Genomic DNA, 25,110 nt, shown 5'->3' with positions numbered 1-25,110 from the left:
AGGCGCCTAGTTCTCTCTCCGGCACTGCACATTCTCAGCCTGTGACTCCTAAACTGCTCCAAGGCCCGGCTCCACCCACCCACCAGGTCTGGGCTGCGCTGATGGGCGGCCTGGTTTGCTAGGTGCCAGACACCGAGGCTGCACTGTCCCTGCAGTCCGAGGATGAGGGGGCTTTTCTTGGGCTGGACCGGGGAGCACCACCCTTGGTTCCTTTCGGTCTGTTCCCATCTGGCTGACACGTGAAAGCAGCGGGGTATTTCCTAGTTGTGAGACCAACACAGAGAAGCTGCTGGACTTTCTGCTGGACCCAAGACTTGGCCAGGCCTGGAGCAGCTGTGCCCTCCCAGTCGGAACAGACCAGCAGCTGCCACTGCAAGCGGCCCGTCCCCCTGAGAAGCCCGTGCCGGTCCCGTCTCCCACCTACTGCCAAGCACTGACTTTTCTTAGAAACGACATAACCCAAAAAACGGCTTACGGGAAGAGGTCGCTCAAGGGACAGGGCAGCCGGTGCTGTTTCAGGCCACTCGTGTCTGATTCCCGCTGGAAGGGCAGAGGCGAGTCCGGAGGCTGGAGAATCTGCTTTGCAAGAAGCAGCCCTGGAGCTGGTCCCTGACACTGGGCCTCGAGCACCAAGCCAGGAGCAGCCCTTGGGCACTGCAGGATGTGACCAAAAACAGTATCACGGCTGACGGCCCGAGCCTCAGGACGCCAGCCACCCCTCTGCCCAAAACACACGGACGCACTGCACGTGGCTCTAGCAGGTCCCCTTTCCGCCCTTTCCCCCCCAGTTTCCTTCCAAGTTGGTCCTCTTCGGAGAGCTGGTGCCAGAACTAGGTAGAACCTTCCGTGTCCGGAATGGCAGAGCAGAGCGTGCAGCGGGCACACGAGGCCGAATATTGGGCTGGGGCGGGAGCACAGCAGGGAGGGCATTTGCCTTGCACGCGGCCGACCCGGGTTCGATTCCCAGCGTCCCAAAGGGTCCCCTGGCAACCGCCAGGAGTAATTCCTGAGTGCAGAGCCAGGAGTGACCCCTGTGCATCGCCGGGTGTGACACCCCCAAAACAAAGAGGCCAAGTGTGCGCTCTGCAAGCCGAAGGCCCCGCTTCCATCCTGGCACCACAGGAGCAAGCTCTGAGCAATGTGTTGGGAGCAGCTCTGGGCACTCCCAAATGTGTGCCCCTCACTAGAGAGGCGGCAAGCAGCAGCGTCGGTGCTGGCCACTGGGAGTGACCTGGGCTGGCCGCGATCCCCAGTGGCCCCGAGAGCCCTGCTGGAACAGCATGACCCCCGCTGGGCAAAATCAGAGCCCGGCCCCTGGCCTGCACCTCCGGGAAGCGCCCCCAGACGCAGGGGGAGCCCCGTGGTGTGCACGCACCAGGAGGGTCTCCCTGCTGGGCTCGCACACAGCTTCCCTCTGCGCCTAGTGGGGGGGCGCCGGGGCTGCGGCTGCAGCGGCTGCACACACCCACCGTCGGTGAGGCGGAGTGCTCAGTACTCAGTGCTCTGAGGGGCAGAGGCCTCTGCAGTCTCTCACTGACGGGAGGCCAGGGTGCGGCCATGGGCTGGGTCTCAAGTGCGAATCGAGACTGACACGGCGCTTACCTGCGCGGCTGGGAGGGTCATCAGGGCTCCGGGCTCAGAGCTGCTCCTCCAACCTGCTCCTTGCGGTGCCGACTAGCCCTGATGGCGGCAGCAAACCTGAGAGAAGGCTGGGGGCTGGGGGGCGGGGGGCTCCCCAAGGCCTTCTGCTGCCCAGTCGCTCTCTCCCAGCCCCGGTACAGGACAGACCCGGGCAGGGAGACCTCGGGAGGAGCTTGTTGCTTACTGGGTGGGAGGCCCCGGGTTTGAGGGCGTCCGTCAGCCCCTTGGCACCCCTGCAAGGGCCTGAGAAATAACAGCCGAGAGGAAGGCGAGGCCGGAGCTTTCACAGTGCTCAGTCCAGCAGGCGAAGCCGGGAAGAGCCGCGTGACGGGTCGGGCCTGACATCACAGCATGACCCCCACGGGGCAGCGGGCCAGGCACACAGCTGTGGGGCCCTCCTGTGTCTCGCTCATGACCCGGGCTCCAGCTGAGGACACACTGTGCGCCTGGCCGTCCCCAGGGCTTGAGGGAAGGAACCATGGTTGCCGTGAGGACACGTGTCGCCCAGGAGACGGCGGCGGCCGGAGGGGTCAGATACTTCTGGACGGACTCGTGCACACGCCCGCTGGGAGAGGCCTGGCTTGACAGTCGGTATGTCCCCGCCCCCCCCCAGAAACGGCGCAGGCGAGGAGCTACCAGGGCCGGGCGACTCGCTGCTTCCACTCTGCTCCGTCTGCCCGGAGCGCCCGGAGCGAGGGGCTGTCTGCCACAGGGAGAGGGGGGTGTTGCCACAGCCCCTCCCCCGCTGTGAGGGCTCAGGAGAGTTTTCTTGTCCCTCGGAACCCACGTGACCCGCTGGCTCTCTGAGTCACACACTAGGAACCTCACGGTAGGAGGGAAGGCCCAGAGAAACACGAAAGAACCGGCTTTTAAAATAAGTATAATGCGGCTACACAGTTAAAAATTTCAAATACAAACAGGCACATTTACATCATTGGTGTGCAAGCACACAGTTCAGACAACGGGCGCAAGGGCTTTTCCAAAGGGACTTCATGATAGGATCTGGATGCTTACATAAAACTGAGCCATAACTGAGCACGACCAAAAAAAAAAAAAAAAAAAAGAGGAGTTTATCTCTTCCGTCAAGTGCTGCCTGTCCGAAGACCATTTTCTCTAACAACCGGATCCACTTTGTACCGAGTTCCATTTGGCACGAAAGGGCTTTTCCCCACCAACCCTGTCGGGTGCTGACGTCACGGCAGACAGCTGCCCATCAGACGCCGACGCGCCTGCAGTGACTGCTCGAAGCCCGCGGCTGCGCCAGCCCCGGAGAAGAGGCTGGGCTCGCCCTCACTGAGCTTCCCCGAGGGCCGGAGGAGGGGCCTGTGTCCAGGTCACTAATTTCTAGCTGTGTTACATATTAAATCAAATGATGTGAAACTAATGTTTCATAGATAAAAACCGTCACCGTTTCATATGCCTGATCTACTTTAATTTAGCATTACAAACACTTTAAAATACATAATTCCTCTAAGACCAGTTTCCCAAACATATCTGGTGTACTTTGCCCTAAAAACTGCTCGGCACCCCACTCTCCAGAAACCCCCTCAAGTGACCAAGCAAAAGTACACCCCAGCCCCACAAACGGCGCCCCCGGCCCCAGGCCCTCTCCTCCGCAAGGCCGCGCTGCTCACGGCGGGAAACTGGCTGAGATTCTCGGCAGATCTAAACCTGACGGCGAAGTTTCGCTGTAGGGCCAAACCCGAGACCTGCGCCGTCCGGGAGAAACTCCACCCGACAGAAGCCCACGGCCACGGCTGAGCCAGGTACTGCTGAGCCCTGAGTGCGCTCAGAGTGACTGAAGAACTGAGTTTTTCAATGAACTTAACTGAAGTGTGAATAACCACATCTGGGGAGTGGCCACTGTGTTGGGATAGTACGTGTTTAGACGTAACTGCAGTTGGGGCCTAGCCACTTTAAAGCATGTAGCAGACGTGCTCTGATCTAAGAAAGTAAGATTTTTGGCCAGCTAATACTAAAGTAGAAATGGAGCCACATTTGCTCCCTCGACCTCCAATAGCCATCAAGGAAGAGAGCCACCTGACTTCATATTCATACCTGTTAAAATAGTGACCATTTCCCCCTTTAATAGAAAAAAGCAAGTTTCCCAAAAGTCTCGTTGGCTGGCTTCACATAAAATACATTCTGCCCCTTGTAACAACGTGTAGAAAATTGAGAAGGGGAGAAAATTATTGGAACAAGAGAGTAACGTAAGAACTGTGTGGTCCGACCCCTCCTGGCTTACTTTGGAGCCCTCTCTGCTTAGACGTAACTTTCAAGTAACACCACCCCTACCCCAAAGCCAACGGACTGATTTGGAATAATGGCAAAAATCATAAATACCTTCAGATCGGATTCTGGTTCCAAATTTCAATACAAGTTAAATCTAAATAGTGTTTTCCCACATTTTTTGTAATTTTAAAATGAAGATTACTCAAGAACAGAATTTAGCTAAAAGAAAATAAGGCTAAATAAAAATAAAATGAAGACAAACTCAAGGATAGAAGCTCTACATATGCAACGGGAGAGTATCTTCGACGTGCTCTGCTCTGGGCCTACTGACTCGCAAGGACCGTAGACGCCAACCCCCTTCCTGCCGCAGAGAGCAGACATGCGTGACTGTCGGAGCTACCGCTAGTGGGGATGAGATGTGGATTTAAAGGAAGAAATTCCGTGCTTTCCTCTATTCGGGTAACACATACCATGGAGCTGAGTTGGAAATTTTAAGCACAATGCATTTGGTATCACCTGGATTTCTCTATGCTATCTTCTTCATGTAAAAAAACATGCACAAACACAAATTCCCAATAAACAGGAAAAAAACAACAACCAGCAATTCTTCAATTTGCAGTACAGTTACAACTGAACCAACAAATTTATTTAGTTAGGGCTGATAAACAGCAGGCTGGAAAGGTGCGCCCAGCGGCAATGTCTGCGTGGAACTACCTCATCTGCCTAATGATGCTGATCTCTGACAGGAGAAGGACGACTAAGCATCACTGAAGCCTATGGACCCCCAGATCCGTGCACCCGTGAGCTTTGATTCAGGACCAACCTGATCTCCACTCCACCTGGGGAAAGATGGCAGGCAGGGAGGGAGGGCGCATGCTCCTCCCCACCCCGAACAGACCTTGCTTTCAGCATGTGACTAACAAAAACTTCGACATAAATGTGCCTCCAAGTGAGAACTGAACGCATTAATATAAAAAAGGTCAAATAGAACTAAGTCCTTGAAACTAACATATAAAACAATTATTACAACTAAAGCAGCAAATCAAAATATCTGCTGAGGTTTTCTGGTAGAACTAAAAACAAAAATTAGTTGGTGCCCAAGTTCAATAAGTCACTACCACTGACGAAACTAAACCCAAAATAGGAAATTGAAAAGTGCATAATGAAATTAAATCTTGGATCAAGTATTTATGGAAAATTGGAAATGTTTGTCCGGTATAGTCGATGAATAATGATTGAGAAGAGGTATTAGAGTTTATCTGATCCGGCCTTGGCCTGGCGCTCCACGTAGAACAGGATGTAAGCTTTCGCTTTCACGACGGTGTCCTCGTCCGTCAGCGTCACAGTGCTGTCGTTGAAGTGGAACCAGCGGCCTTCGTGCGTGGCATATGCCGTATAATGTCCAGAGCCAACTCTGCAAGGAAGAGGAAAAGATCAGAGAAAGAGACGAGGGAAATCATGAAAGATCTGTGCAGTCACGTGATTTGTTCGAGTAACTTTAGGGTTACTCTAAAAGTCGCTCCCGCGACTTCCAATAGCCATCAAGGAAGAGAGCCATCAGACTTCATATTCATACCCGTTAAAATTTGGAACCTAGAGAGGAAACCTCAGAGACGTCGGTTAAGACGGTTAGATGAGTCACACCTTGATCCTCCTCTGCACCCTACCGGAGTGTCAGGGAATAAACGGACACTGGGGAATGGGGGAAAGTGCCCCAAACGGGTCAGAAATGGACAGGACACGGAAGGAAGTGCTCACATGCTGCTGGACTGAGAAACCAACAAAGGAACTCTCAGCCTACAAGCAGAGATCCAGGTCAAGAAAGATGAAAATCAAGTTTCCCATAGAGGCCGAAAAGCCTGCACCTGAGGCAGTAATCTGTGAGGCCGGAGACAAGTGCTGGCAGGTCGGGCAGGCACTGCCCCCCCACGACCCCGAGCCCCACACGAGGCATGATCCCAACACCGGGCAGGACTGGGGTGGTCCCTCCCCGCTTCCCTCACGAAAGAGAGTAATATGCTTCCGGGGATACACCCTGGCCTCTCCCTGCACCCTCAGCGTGAGCCCCACCACCTCCTGCCAGCAGCACGGTGGAGGCCCCCAGTCAGCCTCCAGCCAGAAGAGGCGGGATCTAAATTGCCATTTACTGATCATGTTTTAAATCCCCAATAAACAAATCCCTGGGGCTGGGGAGACGGTGCAGGGGGTCAGGCGCCTGCCTTGCACACAGACGACCCAGGTTCAATCCCCTGCACCCCAGGAGTAACTTCTGAGCGCAGCCAGGAGTGACCCCCAAGCATCACTGAGTGTGGCCCAAAAAACAAAAACAAGAAAATCAGACCTGAGGTGGTCGTGCATATAATGCTATAAACGGTGGAGCCAATGTCTGCAATGTTCTGAAGAGAAAAGGTTTAATGCGGAGAGTGGCTTGACCGAGTGCATACAGGAGCTCAGCCTCAAAGGCAAAATGACCACTCTCAGACCAGAAATCAAACGAAATAAATATCCCTATCTTAATACAAATTTTCAGGGGGAAAAAGAGTCATTCTGCAAAATTAAGTTCTCTATTTTATTTTTTTGGTTTTTGGGTCACACCCGGCAATGCACAGGGGCTACTCCTGGCTCTGCTGACGGTGCTCGGGGGATCCTATGGGATGCTGGGAATCGAACCCGGCCAGCTGCGTGCCAGGCAAAAGCCCTCCCCGCTGTGCTCTCGCTCCAGCCCAGGAATTAAGCTTTAAAGCAGATAACAGATAAGTTATTACACAAATGATGTTCCATTTAAATATCAATTGTCAAAGGAAATAAACAGCTTTGGGGTAAGTTACTCAGGACCCTGTTTCTTCACGCTTAACCTCCCCTCAAGGAAACTCTCTCATACCCGGACTGAAGGGCAGTTCTACGTTCCTGAACTCACCGTCCAGGGGAGTCGGGAGTGATCGAGCACGCACGCCTTCCCTGTGCTATTCCCAACCGTGCACACGCCCAGCAAACTCACCCTGACCCATGGTGCACCACCACCGCGGCGAGGTCGTACAGGCAGCTCTCCGGGCCACTGTTCTCGGGCTGCAGAACAAGGGAGAAGCGCCCAGGGCTGGTTAGGGGGGTCCCTCTGTGACCCCACCGCCTCCTGGACAATGACTTTTACGGAAGAAACATCTCACCTCTAGTAAGTAGCATTTCATATCTAGGCCTCTCAGTGGGAACTCTACATACGTATCGACTTTGTTTCTTAAATACGCTGTCCAATGAAATCTTTTCAAATGCAAGCAGAGCACCTGGACGGAGGGAAGTACAGAGACCGTCACTAAGCATCTGGCCTGCCTCCACCCAGTCCTCGTAACGGGCGTTCTGCGCCTGCGTTCCTCCCGAGATGCCGCTGTGACTGCGGAGTCCGTAAGAAGCACCCGTTCCTGGGCCTGGCGCAGGCGTGCTGCCCGGGACTCCCGAGAGGTGTGGTCTCTGCTCTTTCTCACGTTCCTGACGGCCTCCAGGCTGCACTGAAGGAGGCACTGGCTGGTCACCGGGGGCTGCAAGTGACCAAGTGACCAAGAGGCCGGGACTTCTAGTGTTACCTATGTCCTGTGAGGAAGGGAGAGGAGCTGGACACCGAGTAACTGTCGGTAGCCTGTGACTGAATCACTCGTCTCTTGGCAAAAGTTCCCATTTAAAAAAAAAAAAAAAAGGACATGGGGGTATGGTGCCGCCAGCAGGTCAGCCTGTACCTGTGGGCGAGTGCCTGGTGGTGCCTTCAGACTCCTGATACCCCAAAACTGCCACTGCCTCTGGCTGGACCCCAACAACTTGGGACCGAGTTTCCCGAGAAAATAAGCAGCCAAAAGTCAGGAAGTGAGAGTCAAGCCCACACCCCACCTCCTGCTCAGTGATATGAGCTCCCTCATCAGCCCTGTTTCAGAGACCCGTAAATAAGTCTCAGCAGAGAGCAAAAGCAGGCCACGATCCAGAGACTCTCAAATGAATTTCAGAAGAGAGCAGCAGCTGCAGAGATGCCCCCCACCCCTCGCCAGGCTGACTTCATCAGGACACCTCGGAGGGGGCAGGTGTGTCCTTCCGCCTGCCAGGAATGGACCCCGGCAGCTGCAAACCTCCAGTACCCAATGGGACCACTGCCACGTTCAAGGCCAACCTTCATGGCTCGTCCCGAGCCCCCGCCCCCAGCCAGAGGATGAATCTGCTGAAAACCCCAGGAATGCAGGACCAGTCACTGAAGACTCCAGGCTTCTCGGAGCCGGGCATGGGAGACCTCCCCCCACCTCCCTACCCTTCTGGCTTCCTGACAGTCACGTCCACTAGCAGCGTCTGGGCACCACTGAAGCACATTAATGGCCACGACTCAGAGACTCACAAGTGAATCTCAGAAGAGAACAGCACGCCACGGAGATGCCTCTGGACCCCAAATATTTTTAAAAAGTTTAGAATTCCAGGAGTGAGTGGCCGTTTTCGTGGCTGTACAATGTTTCATATTCACTCGTAACAATCAATACAAAATCAGCTACTTAGTGTCCGCCTCTGGGGCAGGCTTGCGTGCTGGTGTGAAAATTAGCAATGACGGTGGTTGGGGACGTGTAACGGTGGTGGGACTGGGGGTGAAATGTTGAACGCAAACAATTATTGTGAGCAACTTGATGAAAATTAAATTTAAAATTTTTTTAAAAAGTAATGTGGGGTTCACGCCTGCCTCAGCCCAATCAGGAGCTGAATAAACAGCAGTGCTCCTCCATTAAAAAAATAAATAAATAAAAAGAGAGAGACAGTTGGAAGCTTCCAGGATGAAGCAGCAGCAGACTTTCGGATGCGGCAGGCCCGAACCCCAGCACTGGCTCTGCCGTAGGGGCCGCTGTCCCTTGGCAGCCTTTGTGACGGATCCTGGATCTAGTGCGGGGCCCTCTGACGGCCACAGACCAGCAGCTGCACGGGGCTGGGAAGGCTGAAAGTCACTGTCCCCTCCTTATCTGGAAGTGCCGGTCCCTGGACCTGTAAGCAGGGCGGGTGCTGGCCCAAAGGTGCGGGAAGGTTGGGTAACACCGGCAGGGTGCTGTTTTTTGGTGCTCCAGCCTGTAGTTTTTTGGCCGGAAGCGGAACAACTGCCCGGCCCTGAGACTGCCGTGAAGGGGAAGCTCTCGTGGGAACGAGCCCTTAGCCTTGGAGCGTGACGCTCTCTGCAGGCTGACCGAGGAGGAGCGGGGTGGACCGCAGACCCTAGCTGGTGTCAGGGCATGCTCGGGGATACCACCCCCACATACTGAGTATTACGGACAGGACAGTCATGCTTTCTCAAAGGGTCACTTAGCTTTGACTGCAAACCAAGACAAATGCAGAGCAGATTCCAGACACTAAAATTGTATCCAAAAAAATTTATGCTATCCAACATTTTCCCTTCAGAATTAAACTGTAACTCAAAACCACACTTACCTTGGGTAGTTTCTGAATCCAAAACTTTTTAGTAGACTTTTGTTTCTTTTTGCATTTGTGGCACATGTACAACTCTGTTTCATCAAGTTCTTCCAAGTCAGTGAAACTGCGGAGACAATCTACAACCAAATTGATTTGGCAGTGTTTAAAACAGGGCGTCCGCACAGCTGCAGCGAGCTTAGAAAAATAACCGCACTCTGGGGCTGGATGACCAGGTTCAAATCTCAGCCTTCTGGCCTCTGTGACCTCGGACACGTCCATCACCCACCCCCCAACTCAACCTACTCTGGGGCCACTCACGTGGCTCAAGTGGTAGGCCACATGCCTGCCCTGGCATGTGCAAGGGTCCTGGGCTTATCCCAGCACCCTGGGCCCTGACTCTTACTGCAATGCCAGGTGTAACCTCTTTTTTAAAAAGTAAAACTTATTTCTTTCTTATTTATCTCAGGGTTTGGGGCCACACCCGGTGGTGCTCAGGACTTACTCCTGACTTTTTGGTCAGGTGCCTGGAGGACTTGATGGGGTAACAGATTGAGAAAACAAAATTTCTTTGAAAGAGCTGCAGGAAGAAAAACACGTGTGAAGCCACTGGTCTGACATTTAGAGACAACCGTCTCACTGTAACCGGCTTCACTACGTCACTATTAACAGGAAAACAGTCTGGCAATCAGCATAGTCTAGTTACTCTGGCACAGATGGTTCCTTACGGACCGGACACAGAGCCCTAGGGTGCTGCCCGGCGTGAGAGGGGGCCCAGGTTCACGTGAGGCAACACGTGGCCCTGTGCACTGCTGGTGTGGCCCCAAGAGAGGCAGACTGGGCCGTCACCACACGGCATGAGGACGGAAAGGCACCGGCTCCCGGGAAACTGGACTGCAAGCAGTCATCCAGGGAACTTCACTGACAGCCTCCTGGCTTACAGCACCGTATTCCACGCTCTACATGTGCTTTAGAATCCACGCCTCTCCACGTGTCTGAGGTCTGGCGTCCTGGAACGCACCCATGTGGTGCCGGAGTGCCTGCCTGCTCTCTCCAGCCCGCACTCATCACGGCTCCGACGATCACGTATGGGAAACAGCGGGAATGAAGGCCCGTGTCACACCGTCCCGGGCAGCACCAAGGAACCCTGAGCTACCGGCTCCATTTTCAACAGTTTCTCCTATAACGCTACATGTTTTTCTTTGAACACTTCACTGACCCGGGACTAGAGCGGTGGCACAGCAGGCAGGTCACGTGCCTTGTACAGCTGCCGACCGAGCCAGGGTCCAGTCCGGGCATCACATACGGTCCCCCGAGGCCCGCCAAGACTGATCTTAGGGGGCCCGAGCAATAGCACAGCGGGAGGGTGTTTTGCCTCACATGTGCCCGACCTGGGTTCGATCCCCGGCATCCCATATGGTCCCCTGAGTACCGCCAGGAGTGCGTGAGCCAGGAGTAACCCCTGAGTATCTCCGGGTGTGATCCAAAATGAAAAAGAAAGAATGATCTTGGGACACAGAGCCAGGAGAAAGCCCTGAGCACCACCAGGAGGGGCCGCAAACCCCTCAATAATCTTCTGATGGTATAATCTGGGACTTGGCCCCGAGCCACGCTGGCCACCTGGCCCAGCAAATACAGGGAAACATTTGCTTTTCCCTTCCTGCTCCTGCTCTGACAACAGCACCGGGTCCTGGGAACACAAACCTGCTGTGCAGTGAAACGATTCCTACGTGCCCGCAGCCAAGGACAGCCGGCTGCACCGCAGACACACCCATGCTCTCGGCCCACAGCATATGCGCCCCCCTCCCCCCCATACCTGCTGGTCCCTTTCCTGGGGGAAGTGCCTTTCAAAGGCCCAAGGTGACACCTCACTGCGGCTTTTACTCTATTTTCCAGCTGCCATAAGCATCTGTCATTGTACTTAAGTGCCTTTCGTCTGGAGCAAGATCTCAAAACACACTGCCAAGACCGACGGTGTAAGCTTCTAGAAGTTTAAGGTTCCAGGTATCACAGTCGGGTCTTTAATCTATCTCTAAGTTAATGTTTGTTTTCTTTGGTTTTTTGCCTGTCGCGCCTGTATGTCCAGCGCTGCCCAGCAGAGACTGTCCTTTCCTCGCTGGGCATTCTTGGCTCTTTCTTGGTGAATCAACCATACGCAGAGCGGCTCTCTGGGCCTTTCATGAGTTCCGTGACTCAAAGCGTCTGTCAGCAGCGCACAGGAGCCCTGCAGGAGGGCGCGATGCCAGGCACCGGCCCTGTTCTCTTCAGCCTGCCTTGGCTGCAGCTCTGGTTCCGTGTGAATCTTCGCTTTTCTGCCCTACTAATAAAACTGATACCCCCACCCCCACCTGGCCCCGGCCCAACTACACGAAAGGCTACAGTGCACCCTCCAGCATCCCACTCCGGGGAAGATGGAGCTGGGCTGCACACACAGCACCGAGGGCGGCCAGAACCCGGGAAGGAGCAAAGTCACTGCCGCTCACACGCTCGGTCGCTCTGAGCCGTGCAGTGAGAAGCGGGTGGGCGGGCGGGCGGGGGCAGCAGGGGCAGGAGGGCGGCCCACGGCTCCCGGGGCAGGCCCAAGAGCCGTCCGAGAGGCCTTCCGATTAGCAGGTGGCCTGCAGGCGCTGACCCCGACGCCCTGAGCTGGGTGCACAGTCTGTGCAGACAGAAGGGGCTTTCGACCACTAGGACAGGGATGGTGGAACGACCCCTGACACCGTGCGCTGGAAGGAGGGAAAGGGACGTGCACATGGCCACTCAGTCCCAGTACTGCAAGCCACAGCTCTACGAGGAAAACAAGGGGAGAGAGACTGTCTGCCAGAGGCGGGCTGTGGGGACAGGGGAGCTGGGGGCCCTGGGGCAGGAAATGTGCACTTGGGAAGGGCGGGGGACTGAGGCCCAATCACGAACAACTCCGACGCAGGGTTTTACACACACACACACACACACACACACACACACACACACACACACACACACACACACACACACGTACGTATAGGTATATCTGTAACCAAGTAAGTAAATGAAAAAAAAAATTAAGTTTTAAAACGAAAGCCACTCCTTGGCCGCACGGCTGGTTGCCCCCCCACCCCAAGGCGCCCTTCAGGGCTGTTCCCTCGGGTTTCCAGCTCCTCTGACTGCACGGGGCGGAGCTCCCGGGAAACGGTGTCTCAGCCTCTCACCCCCCTCCCCAGGTGGCTCCCTTTGGGTTTGTCTGATGTCCAGGTAACTCATCTACAACCCCCCCCCCCCGAGGAAATGCCTCCTTTCATTATGCTGCTGTAGATTCCGGGTGTCCGTGGGGAGCGAGCATTTGGGGCGTCCTGTTCGTTAGCCGATACCCTCCAGGCACTGTTAAAAATGGGTCTCTCCTCTCTCTCCCCTCCCCCTCCCCTGGGGCTAACCTCTGCACCCCGGAATCACTCCTGGCAGTGCTCAGGAATGTCACTTCTCAAACTGTACTGCGCAATGACCCTTCTCTCTCCACTGGCCCTAACAGATCTCACAAATACAACATTGCCAATCCCTAGGAAACAGAACCGGACCTACTGTTTCAAGCTTCTTTTTAACAGTAACTAGAGTGCTACCGTCCCTGGAGCCCTGCCACCGCACACTTCTCCAACTCTGAAGAGCACTGGTCACCCAGAGCACCCGGGATACTCCATGGCTGACACCGTGAATCCCGTTAGACCGGTCACTGTGGTGCTTATGAGCTCTGAAGCCGGAATCGTGAGCGCGTTAATCATCGAGCATTTGCTGCATCGTGTAAAAGGCTGAAGTTTTGGGATGAGGGTGTGGGGTCAGAGCCAAGAAACAGAGAATCTTCCATTTTTAAATCCGCATGTAAATGCTTCAAGTAGGAAAAGGAGGCAGCTCTTAATATGACATGGGCCATGTAGGAAAACCCACACATGACATCAGACAGGGCGGGAAGGACTCGGTTCCCCCAAGACGCTAAACAAGACAAGGATGCCTGCATACACCACTTCCACGCAATATAAAATTGAAACTTTTAGTCACAGCAATTAGGCAAAAACAAATAAAAGGCATTCAAACTCAAAAGGAGAAACAAAAAAGTACGCTTACAGAAGAAATGTCACATGTGTAAAAAACCTCAAGACTAAGTGAGAATAAAATCTTGCAGAGGTACCGAATACAAAATCAATGAACAGAAACTGGGTTTTTTATTTGTTTGTTTTTTACTTATTTTGGTTTCTGAGCCACGCCTGGCAGTGCTCAGGGCTTGATCCTGAACCCACACTCAGTGAGCACTCCTGGAGAGCTGAGGGGACCCTGTGGGTGTCAGGGATCAAACCCAAGTTAGGCACATGCTAGGCAGGTGCTATCTACCCAGCCCCACATAAAAAAATTACTTTTACGAAAACTGTAGCACTGTAGTCCCGTTCATCGATCTGCTTGAGCAGACACCAGTAACGTGTCCATTGTGAGACTTGTTACTGTTTTCGGCATATCAAACACACCACGGGGAGCTTGCCAGGCTCTGCCGTGCGGACGGGATACTCTCGGTAGCTTGCCGGGCTCTCCGAGAGGGACAAAAGAATCCAACCCGGGTCAGCTTAGTTTAGTTTTTATAAAAACTATCAATGAAAACCCTGAAAAGGAAAATTAAGACAATTCCACCTACAATAATAGCAAAAAAAAAAAAAAAAGCCATTTGGGGGGTAGAGATGGGGCTCAATGCTAGAATACATGCCTCATAAATGTGGAAGTACTGAGTTCAATCCTGACACCACACACACATGCGTGCACACACATGAAGCTTATTAATATACTTATTAGCCAAGAAGAAAAAGAAAAACTAGGACCAGCAGATAATTTAGCAGTCAGGGCACAGCCCAGCATGTTGTGACCCGGACCGACTCCCAGGGCGGCAGCTGGCCCGGCCTTGCTGGGCAGCCCCTTCATGGCGGGACCCACGGCACCGGCCCCTTCCCCTAGACGTCCCCACACTGAACTCAGAATCACGCGTGGGTGCCTGTCCCCACCTCATGAGCAGTGCTTGGACCAACCCTTCTGCAAAAAAAAAAAAAAAAAAAAAAGCAGAAAACCCTGCCTGCGAGCTGAATCACATCTAGAATTATAAGCCTCAGGCACGGCCATGCACAATGCAGCAACTACTATGGAGAAGTTTAGAAGTTCCCCAACAAGTAAAACACAATAGTCCAGCCATGTACTTCTAGATACAAGCCCAAAACAACCGCAAGCAGGGAATCAAATATTTGTTCGGTGTTTATGCTAGTAACATTAGTCAAAATAAGCAATAGGTGGTCACGGGCCCAGTGTCCAACAACAGCTGGACAGGTTTTACAAAGCACTGCACCACAGAATGGGTCATTCCTCAGTCTTACAAAGGAAGGGGTTCCCGTCCACGGCACGGCCAGAGTGAGCCTGCCTACGGTGTGCCAAATGGAAAGGCCAGAACAGAGCAATGCGCAGGCAGCCCTCTGGCGGGGCTCAGCCAGCTGCCACTGGGGCTGGCGCTACCCAGTCTCAACTGAGTTTCGCCTCTACTGAGCACGCCCAGCGTCTTCCTCCCGCCGTTTCCCAAGGACCAGCATAGTAACTATTCATGGTGATTCTGTTTTTAAAGGGGCTCTGAAGAGTCCAGAGTATACAAGAGAAGGAACACTGGCTTTATGCAGAGTATTACTTGGACTCTGAGGCTAGGTCTCTCCCTTCCTGAAAGGGTTTGTGCACTGCAAGCACGCAATGGCCCCGAGGGGTCCCTCTGCGGGCCCATCCGGGCACCCTCTCGGAGCTGGCGACTTCCTGACCCTCTCTCGCCGGTGCTCACCAGAGAAGGAAGGCATCAGCGCTCACAGCAGCTCCTCTGCAGCGCTGAGGCCACAGGCTGAATGGGAGATGCATGACGACATGAAAGAAGATGTTTCCACCTGGCTGGACAGTTGCCCTCTTCCCTTCTGAGAAACCCTTCTCCAGCCGCGGCTGCTCTCCCCTCAGCCCAGCCTCTTCCTCCCGCCCGCCTTTGAGGGGGGCACAGAGGGTGACCACCAGTGGACGCCCCGCTGCTTCAGAACACAGGCGCCACCTCCCGGCTCAAGGTCCCCGGATGAGCAGAAGACGCCAAGGGCCCTGAGCCTGCTCGCGGGCAGAGCCAGGACGGGCCTTTCAGACCCTGGCCCAGGCTGCCCTGGGCCCACTCAGCACAGGTGAACCCCAAGCCCCACCAGGGGGTCCCTGAGCACCACCAGGTGGGGCCCCCAAGCCAAATAAATAAACAAATACACACATGAGTTTTTAAGTGGTGCACCCCTAACAACTCGCGAGTGATCGCTCACACGGGGCTTACTGGCTCCAGGATGAGATCCCTCCATTTCCACACACTTGCCTCTAAGGAAACCTTTTCCGACCGCTTTTAGTCAGTTATTCACAACCAGCAACACAAAATAAATGATTCAGCACCTGCCCCTGGGGCGGCCTTGGGTGGCGGCGGGAGAACTCAAAATAATGGTGGTGGGATTGGTGTTGAAATACTGAATGCGATCAACTACTGTGAACAACTCTGAAAATAAAGTTTAAAAGGAAATAAATATGCTCACACACACACACACACACACACACACCTCTAGGGACCCGAGTCATGTTCTCAGCCCTGTCTGCACCCTGTGACAGCGCCAGGCACGGACCCCTGGGCCTGCCGGGAGCCTGAAGGGCACCTGAGGGACCGGAGACTGGTGTGACTCGGGCAGCCTCCAGGGCAACGTCCCAGAGGCCACTCCCAGCAGCAGAGGTGACCCTCGCTCACAGTTCCCAGGTACTGCCACACGGGTTTCTAGAAGGTTCTTTAGCAATCCTGAAAGTCTAATCTGCCTATCTATAATAGAACCTAAAAAAAGAAAGTAAGTCACAATAATTCTATAGTTCCAGTTCTTTTCTTAAAGCATCTTCTCCATCAGTTTTTCAGCAAAAATATCTGAGTCATGGTATTCATGGGCAGCTGGCTTCTACAGGCACTTGTATTTCCTCGGTGCTCTTGAATTCTATCCAGATTCAACCCCCTTCCGAACCCTTCACTAACGGATACTATATGAATCTGTCCTACAACTGCTTGAGTCTAATAATCCATTGCACCAATATTCTTTCACGTGTTGAATTTAACCACTTGCATTCACTTTTCTTATTCACACGTTTTGCCCAAGTACTATTTTTCATGTCACTAATATTTGCTTCTAACTGATCACTGCCTTGTCTACTTCCTTTATGATATATGGTAACTTTTACCGTTATGCAGTTTTTATAATTATAAGCATTATATATAAACTTTTTCCTCTATCAACTGCTGGCCATAGGGATGTAGTTCGAAAGAAAACCCCTGTAAGATTAAAAAGATGAACAATTTGTGGATTCTTCGTCAAGGACTCAACTGAGGTCTTCACACATGCAAGGCGGGAGCTGCAGCGCCTGTGTTCGTGCTGCGGGCCCAGGCTTATTTCTAGTATTCTGAGAAGTCTCCGTGTCATTTCCGAAGGAAGCCGGACATTCTCACCACAGTGAGTAACAGACTTTTTACTCTCGTCTCCATCATGTCTGTCTTTTCTGGTACAGGACATTTGCACAGATGCTACCTCAGTGGAGTTCCAATCCACATGTCTATGGCAGTGAGTGAAAAGGAGCCTGTCCACTCTGCGTGCTGACCACCTGTTTGTCCACTCTGGTGATGGATCTAGCAATTCTTCCCATTTTTTCAGAAGGGGTCAGGTATTTTTATGGTTGAGTCTTTTGAAGTTCTTCTTAATTCTGTGTATTAACACTGTCAGATGTACAAATATTTTTCTCCCCATCAGTGGATGTCTTAATTTAAATAACTTTTTCACTGTGCAGAATTATTTTAGTTTGATAAAATCTCACGTCTATTTATTTTCCTCACCACTAAAATTAAAATTCTTGTTTCTTTCATTGTGCAGAAACTTTTTAGTTTGCCATAATCTCACTTATTTTTTTATCTTGCCACTAGAGTAAAACTCGCAAGATATCACTGAAATCAATTAGCCAGGAGTGTTTTTGCCCCTGTGGAAAAAAATGTTTTTATACCTATTCATTTCCTATTCATATAATTTTGGCGTATTCGATATGCCAAAACCAGTAGCAACAAGTCTCACCATGGAGACGTTACTGGTGCCCGCCCAAGCAAATCAATGCACAACGGGAAGAGAGTGCTACAGTGCTATTTCCTACTGGGCCACCTTATTAGCCTTTTTTAGCTCTATGTTTAGAGCACATCACAGTTCCACACTTGTCAAAATTCAGTATTTGCATTTTTGTTTGTGTTTTTTTTTTAAATTGTGAGATCTAGAAAAGCAGTTCTCCACCCCGCCCGGCCCTTCAGAGATGGCTGATGCTTACCCTTCCCCGTCACCCCCACAGACTCTCTAAAGTGCTCCAGGAATATAAGAGGCTCATCTGAAAGTGCCGATGATTTTAGTCTTTCATCTTTATTACTAATTTTTCTTTGTCCCTCAATAACAAGCCTCCCAGCTAATCTCTGATCATAATGGAAAACTGTTCATGCTTTGCCTATTAATTATGCTGATTACTCATAGTTTTAGATGAATAATCCTCATTCAAATTAAAAAACATCCCTATGCCAAGCTAAGAAGTCTGTCATATATTTTTCCTTCTTCTGATCAGTAATAGATTTGAAATTTAATCAAGACCTATTACTACTGCTCCAGTCCCAATAAAACCTAATTTTACTGAATTATAAACCCAAAAGCACACAAGTATTTCTTGCCAGGGGGAATTATAAAAGCACATCACATAACCACACTTTCATCTCAGAAGACATGCATATAAATCAACTAAAATTCACGACACTCTGGATGCCCAGGAAAAGTGATCTTCACCGACAACGGTCATGAGCATACCGAGAATAGCAGGTCACCCTACATCCGCCTAAAGTGCGCTCCTGAACGAAATAAAAATCATGTGAGAGATCAAAGGAAAGTCAGATGAGAATAAAGGAAATGTGTCTCTGGTGAGTTCCAGATACCTCCGGCTGCTCTGGAGCCACAATCCTAACACCCACCACACTCATCACAGTGTGCTACACCAAGAAAAGCTACTGCTTGGCACAGAGAGGGGTGTGTGTGTGTGTGTGTGTGTGTGTGTGTGTGTGTGTGTGTGTGTGTGTGTGTAGGAAGATCTCTTACTGTGTGTGTGTGTGTGTGTGTGTGTAGGCAGATGTGTGTGTGTCTGTGTGTGTGTGTGTGCGTGCAGATCTCTTACTGTTAAGTCATTCTGCAATGGTAATCAGTGAAATGTTAAAAAAGCAAAACCAGCCTTGTCTCCACAAGGCACAGAATCAAAGAAGAAAGTCTGAAGTCTGTCTCTGGATCTTCCACTTATCCTCTCAACTTACCAGCTCTTGTGAGATATCAGGAATACAATGCATCATGTAAGTGTGCACACACATTCATACATGATGTTTATACACATATATAGGCATGTACTCACATTTATACATGCCCATGTTTATGCACGTAAGTATTTACACGTATTTATACATGCCCAAGTTTACATTAGTAAACACATTTCAACATTTCACATATCATGATACAATGGTTGTAACAGATAATGTAGTCTGAGGTGTTCTAATGCCTTTAACAGTTTCTCAGTAAGTGCCAGGGAGTCCGACGAGCCGAGCCCAGACCCAGCCCTGGCGCCATGTGGCTCCCCGGCACCAGGTCAGGAAGAAGCTTGAATAGGACCAGGAGAGAATAGAACCAGGAGTGAGCAAAAACCAAAACCCAGATTTCTGACTGACCTTCTCTCTAAATGATCAAATGATGTTTATGATTAAGTTAACTTAAATTTGCATGCCATATATATTATGTATATATGTTATATATGAAAAATGTCTAATGTTAAGTAATTGTGATAGTATCTAAATATCAAATAGGTTAAAAACTATTTCTGGAATAACAACTTGTAGCCAATATATGTCTCTGTCTGTTTTTCGTTTTGTTTTATTTTTGTTTTTTGCTTTTTGGGTCACACCCAGTGATGCACAGGGGTTATTCCTGGTTCTGCACTCAGGAATTACCCCTGGCAGTGCTCAGGGAACCATATGGGATGCTGGGAATCAAACCCGGGTCAGCTCTGTTTTCGTTTGGGGGCCACGCCCTGTGGTGCTGAGGACTGACTCCTAGGTCCATGCTCAGGAGTCTGGGGACTCCTGGGGGTTTGGGGAACCACCAGGTAAGGTGCTGGGGATGGAACCCGGGCCAGCTGTGTTCGAGGCCAGCCCCTTGCCTGCTGTCCTGTTGCTCCAGCCACTATACTCATATATTTCTAAGGGGAAGCAGAGCGAGTGGGGCTTAAGTTCTTCCTACTCATACTCAAGGAGCCGGGGAAGACCGCTGCAGGGCCGAGAGCAGGCTGGCAGCACCTACGGACACCCACATGCCCAGAGCCGCTCAGCGCCCAGTTCTGCAGTCACCTGGCGGCTCCTCCTACCGGGCCCGATGCTGTACAATGGGCCCGTGCCGCAGAGCTGCCTGTCCCTCCCACTCCAGAGCCAACTCTGTCTCAAGAGAAGTCTGAGTCCATGCCAGGGCTGGCCGTGCAGTTTCTGCAGCACTGGACACCTTCTGCATCTCGGCTGTCCCAGCCGCAGCCGCTCGGCCTGTGCTCACGGAGCACCCGAAACACACGGGACTGAACCACGGAACGTTTCACTTTCATGCTAACAGCCACATGGGACCTCTGCTTGCCAAACTGTTTGCCATTGAAAATAGGATTTTTTTATGGATTGGAGAGACAGCCCAGGAGGCAGGGCCTTTTGCCGTGCACGGGGCCAAGCTGGATTTGATTCTGGGCAGCCCGTACTGTTGCCTGAGCACCGCCAAGAGGAATTCCTGAATGCAGTGCCAGGAAGAACCCCTGAGCATTGCCAGGTGTGGCCCAAACACCAAATAAATAAAACAAAGAAAATGTTTTAGGGACCAGAACAATAGTACAGCAGGTACTAGAAGGTTCCTTGAATGTGCACTTTCCTGTCACTGGGCACTAGTCCCAGTTTGCCAGCTGGTGCTCAGGCGAGGCGGGAGGGAAAGCACAGCTTCGAAGACGCTTATTTTGCACACGGCCGACCCGGGGTTTAATCCGGGCCCCTGGGCCCCGCCGAGAGTGATCCTGAGAGCCTGGCCAGAAGGAAGCCCCGAGCGCCGCCAGGTGTGGCCCCAAAACCAAAAGTACATTTAAAAAATGTTAAACAAAGATAAGCCCTGTTTGAGGGCGGGTCAGCGCTCGGTGGCAGAGCACCGTCTTGCACCCAAGAGGCCCTGAGTCGATCCCTAAGACCACACCTAAAAATATCAAATTCCGCTTAACTAGGTCAGAAGGAGTTTGGGCTACAAAATTTAAATTTAAAAAATATTATTAAAAAGAAAAGAAGCGTAAGAATTTTTTGCGTGTGTGCTTGACCAACCACCTCTGGCATGCACTCTAATCAAAAAGGGTTTTTAAGAATCAAAGAGACAAATTTGACTTTTATTAAGTTAAAGTGCAAATAACACAGCACATATAGAAAGGGCTTATAAATCTATTCAGCAATTCAGGTAGGAAAAAGTAATTCTAAACATTCAAACACTTTACCTCGTAATGAACAAACTGGTCCATTTTCTTGATTCTTAGAACGCTTATTCCTGAACTGACTTGGAATATCTAATGAAAGGTCTTAGAAAGGAAACAGAGTGTTATTAAAGGCATATAAACATATTTCAAACAAATTTCAAAATGTGTTGTATTTTTAAGAAATGTTCCTTCGTCGTCTTCATAGTATTTCATAAACATTAGAACTTTAATCTTTAAAAGGTATCATATCTCCACGTGCCAAATATTTCTCACCTAGGAATGGATCAAACTTTCTAGATTCTGTTCCACATATGAGGCAGTTGACCTCGTTCTGAAGAATGCCTCCAAATATAGTCGTGACCACTGTAGAGGCTCCATTTCTAAAGAAAATCACCACACAGAAGAACACTTCATTAAAAAAATAATTAATGCGTAAAGTTTCCCTTAGCATGTATACCAATTTTAAGTTACAAATAATACAAAAATGTTCAATATATTTAACAATGTACTAAATCAAAGGCTGAAGCCTATTCCTTCCAGTCCATGTACTTTCTCTGAAAGTAGCATCACTGGGTATTTACAAACTAATGAGTCATTATATTCCTTACACTCTTGGCAAGAAAATGTCTTTCGTATAATCCCTCAAATTTGAGGATGCTGCCTTGTAATTAAATCTTTGCAACATTTCTGATAGAGGGAGTCTTTGCAAGGTTTCTGATAGAGGGAGCTCTCTGAGTTATTTTACTTGAAACAAGAACCTCAATTAGAGACTATTTTAGATTTTTTTAGATAGGCATGTATCTGACAGGGAGGAAGACAAAGTAAAAAATGTTAACACATATCAGGTCATTACTGGTAGAGCTATGACTTCATAATTTAAGTGCTGGATGCTCTCTGAGTTCAAATAAGTCTTTAAAATTTCAACTAAAAGCACATGCATCCGAGATGCTACAGTAGAGGGGTTACGGCCGCTGTTCAATCCCCAGCACTGCACAGGGTCCCCGAACACAAAGTCAGAAGGAATCTCTGAGCAGAGCCAGGCGTGGCCCCAACCTCCCACCCCTCTAAAGATACCAACCGCAGGTCTGGAGAGAGCTCAGAGGGCTCGGGTCATGCTCAACACACCAGAGGTTTGATCTCCAGTTCAAACAGGGCCTGATTATTTTGATCATGGGCTCTGAGCACTGTCCCAACAACAAAACCAAACACTGTAAATAACATTCTTGTGTAAGTAGCGCATTTACCACCTCCAGACCAGGAAGACTCTTACTTGCCCTTTCTCTCTCTCCCATCAATCTAACTAGATGTAAAATGGGAACAACATTCTGTCTACTCCCTAGACAGAATGTTGAAGGTAAAGTCGGCGCCTAGACGACCGCCTTGACAGAAGGCCCAGGAAAGAACGCTGGTGCTTGAACGCATTCTTATGAGGATCATACCCCAGTGTTTCTTTTTGTTTTCTGGTTTGGGGGCCACAGCAGGCAGTGCTCAGGGCTTGCTCCTGGCTCTGCACTCAGGAACCACGCTTGGCGGGACTCAGGCTCACAAGGGCTGTCGGGGACACATCTCAGATGCAAGCACGTTTGGCTGCAAGCACGGCCGTCTCCACTGTACCCCAAACTGCTCCAGGCCCAAATTTTTCTATTTTAGCTGCTAAACACGCATCTCACTCTTCAACAACTACACAGTATGTCACAGGATGGCCATTAAGTGACAGGAAAAAAAAAAACAATGGAGAAAGTGCACCCACGAGAACATGCTTAGCAAACACTTGCATGGTGCTTAATCTGTACCAAGATCCACTCCGAGTACCTCCTAGCTGGTCCATCAACCCATCCTCATGCCTCCTCCAGGGAGCATCGAGGATTGCCCCCATCTCCCACACTGGGAATCTGGGGGGCAAAGGGTCAGGTACCCGCCTGCTCTGACACTAGGTCTTCTCTTACATTAACCAATCCCGTGTTCATGGAGACAGGTCACTGGAGTCATTTGCGCTCTTTAACAGAACCACAGTGAATGTCCTAGGACCACTGCGCCTATAGAGCGCCTGAATCCTAACTGCTCCTGTCTGCTGACAGCAACCTGGCGTGTCCTGGTCCTACACTCAGTAGTACTCCGACGACTTTCTTCTTACTTGGAGGGGGTGGAGTGTTGGGGCAGTGCTGAGAGGCTAGTCCTGGCTCTGTCCTCAGAACTGACCCTTCCCATCCGAGAGGACCATTCCGCAGAGTGGGCAGACGGGGCTCGGCCGCATACGGGCTCTGAACTGTACACTGAGCCGCTCCAAACTAAAGAGCCACGAGCACGAGACAGCTCAAACAGACCCGCACGAGGACTATGTTAAAAGTCTGTCTCCCTGTCTGCAAAAGGGCTTCCTTCCTTTCTTTACTGGCAAAACAAACTCACTACAGCTTTTTGTAAAAGTCCCTAAGAAGTGAGACTTACATTTGAAAATGGGACAAAAAACGAGAGACACACTGGGAACTTAGATATAGTCACCATTTCATGTTTAAGGTTTAAAAGGACGTGCCCTAAAAATATCTACTGAAAAGAGCGGGATGATGACTGGTCTTCTCACACTGAAGTACACATGCAGTGCTGACTTCGAGTGAAACTTTTTTATTACACCTGCATCACTGACATCTCTACTATACAGCAATCTATATATTGTGTATTTGTACACACGTAGTAGGTCTCCACTGCATATACAAATATATACATATATACACATACATAGTGCATATATGTACAGAGACATACATATATGTTGTGTGTACATATAGGCACACTACAGCTAAGATAACTGACCACTAATCACCCGGACAGGTTCTTACAGTCGTAAGTGTATAGATGATTTCTGCACAAATTATTTTCTAGGTGCTAAAAAATACCTGCCATTTATTTCTCCCAGACTATCACCCCACCATCAGTTAGGGTTGGCTGTTTGCATAAACACATGGGATCTATACTTGTAGCATTAGTAAATATGACTCTTATGTCCTGAAGTACATATTTCAACAAAGAAAATTTAGAAACCCTGAATTTTGAGTGTCAAATTTTTTCTAATGTGTGTGTGTGTGTATGTGTGTGTGTGTGTGTGGTTTTTAATGGCAACACCCGGCAGTGCTCAGGGCTTAAGTACTCCTGGGTCTGCACTCAGGGATCCCTCTTGGCTGGGGTTCAGGGGGTCACCTGGGGTGCCGAGGACTGAGCTCATGGGGGCTTCGAGAAGGCAAATGCCCACTGTACTATCACTCCAGCCCCCTTCCGTGTTCTTCATTCACTCCTGGGATGTGTGATTACTGGTCTCCTAAATACCTTCAGGGATCTGAAGAACACTAGCAACTGAAAGCGCATCTCTGAGTGTGACACAATGTCACTCGAGAGGGTGCCCTGGGCATCACCGACAGCCCAGCTATGTAGCATTGTTTTGTCCAGTGTTTAGAACAAAGCTCCAAGTCCTCTGTGAATGAATACGCCATTACACAACAGAACACACTCTCACCTAACCCCACTGCTGATTGGCTGCTTACTAAGGCGTGCGAAGTGTCACCTGCAGTGCCGCCCCTCTCCGTGACTCTCTGACTGCAGTTACAGCCCCAGGACCTGGATGTCGGGCCGACATATATCTTGTCACCCTCCCACCGCTCTGGGCAGAAGAGCTAATGAGACTGTCACGATAAAACCCTTATTGTGTTATTACATCAGACCTGGAGTTTCAGGCTACAATATAGATTCTGGCACATCATTTACTCTCTTTATTCTGGGGAGTGTCTTTTCATTCCCTTTCCTGCACGCATCAATTCACTTTGAAACAAAAGAATAACTACAATTAGCCCAAATCCAGGCTGAAATAACAGTAACATGACAGAAATAACACTGCTATCAAGTAAAACAACACGGTAATCTGAATGCATATTTGGGGCATTAGTACCCAGACAGCAATGGAAAAGATTTTTACTAAGATTGAGAGGTATAGAAAATGCTGAGGGCGACACTGAGCAGCAACTAACACGGCTGGCTCCAGGATTCGGGACTGGGACACATCCAAGCCACGGGGGGCACTGGAGTTGGGCGGCGCCAGCCCAAAACTCCAAGTGGTCCCGGCCGCCGGAAGTCACGCCCTCGACCCACCCTCGGTGCCATCTTGCCACAATCCACAGAGAAGTGGCAGGCATTCTGGTGAGCAACGCGGCCCGGACA

General features: G+C 50.6%; 1 protein-coding gene across 3 annotated transcripts in view; it reads right to left on the bottom strand.

Annotated features, from left to right (window-relative positions):
- Positions 1–2,504: 2,504 nt before the first annotated feature.
- The window catches only part of USP3 (ubiquitin specific peptidase 3), a 92,797-nt gene continuing 70,191 nt past the window's right edge, over positions 2,505–25,110 (bottom strand). For all 3 annotated transcript variants that reach the window (XM_055126067.1, XM_055126068.1, XM_055126069.1), the window contains 6 exons: positions 21,181–21,287; positions 20,929–21,009; positions 9,307–9,425; positions 7,038–7,151; positions 6,872–6,939; positions 2,505–5,287 (listed from right to left, as the gene is read on the bottom strand). In XM_055126067.1, coding sequence (XP_054982042.1) covers positions 5,122–5,287; positions 6,872–6,939; positions 7,038–7,151; positions 9,307–9,425; positions 20,929–21,009; positions 21,181–21,287 — 655 coding nt within the window. In that variant the 3' untranslated portion in view covers positions 2,505–5,121. The remainder of the gene's footprint in view (positions 5,288–6,871; positions 6,940–7,037; positions 7,152–9,306; positions 9,426–20,928; positions 21,010–21,180; positions 21,288–25,110) is intronic.

This window comes from Sorex araneus, chromosome 2 (assembly GCF_027595985.1).
Source record: "Sorex araneus isolate mSorAra2 chromosome 2, mSorAra2.pri, whole genome shotgun sequence".
NCBI lineage: Eukaryota > Metazoa > Chordata > Mammalia > Eulipotyphla > Soricidae > Sorex > Sorex araneus.
Note: the sequence above shows the minus strand (reverse complement) of the source record. Positions and strands in the feature narration are given on the sequence as shown.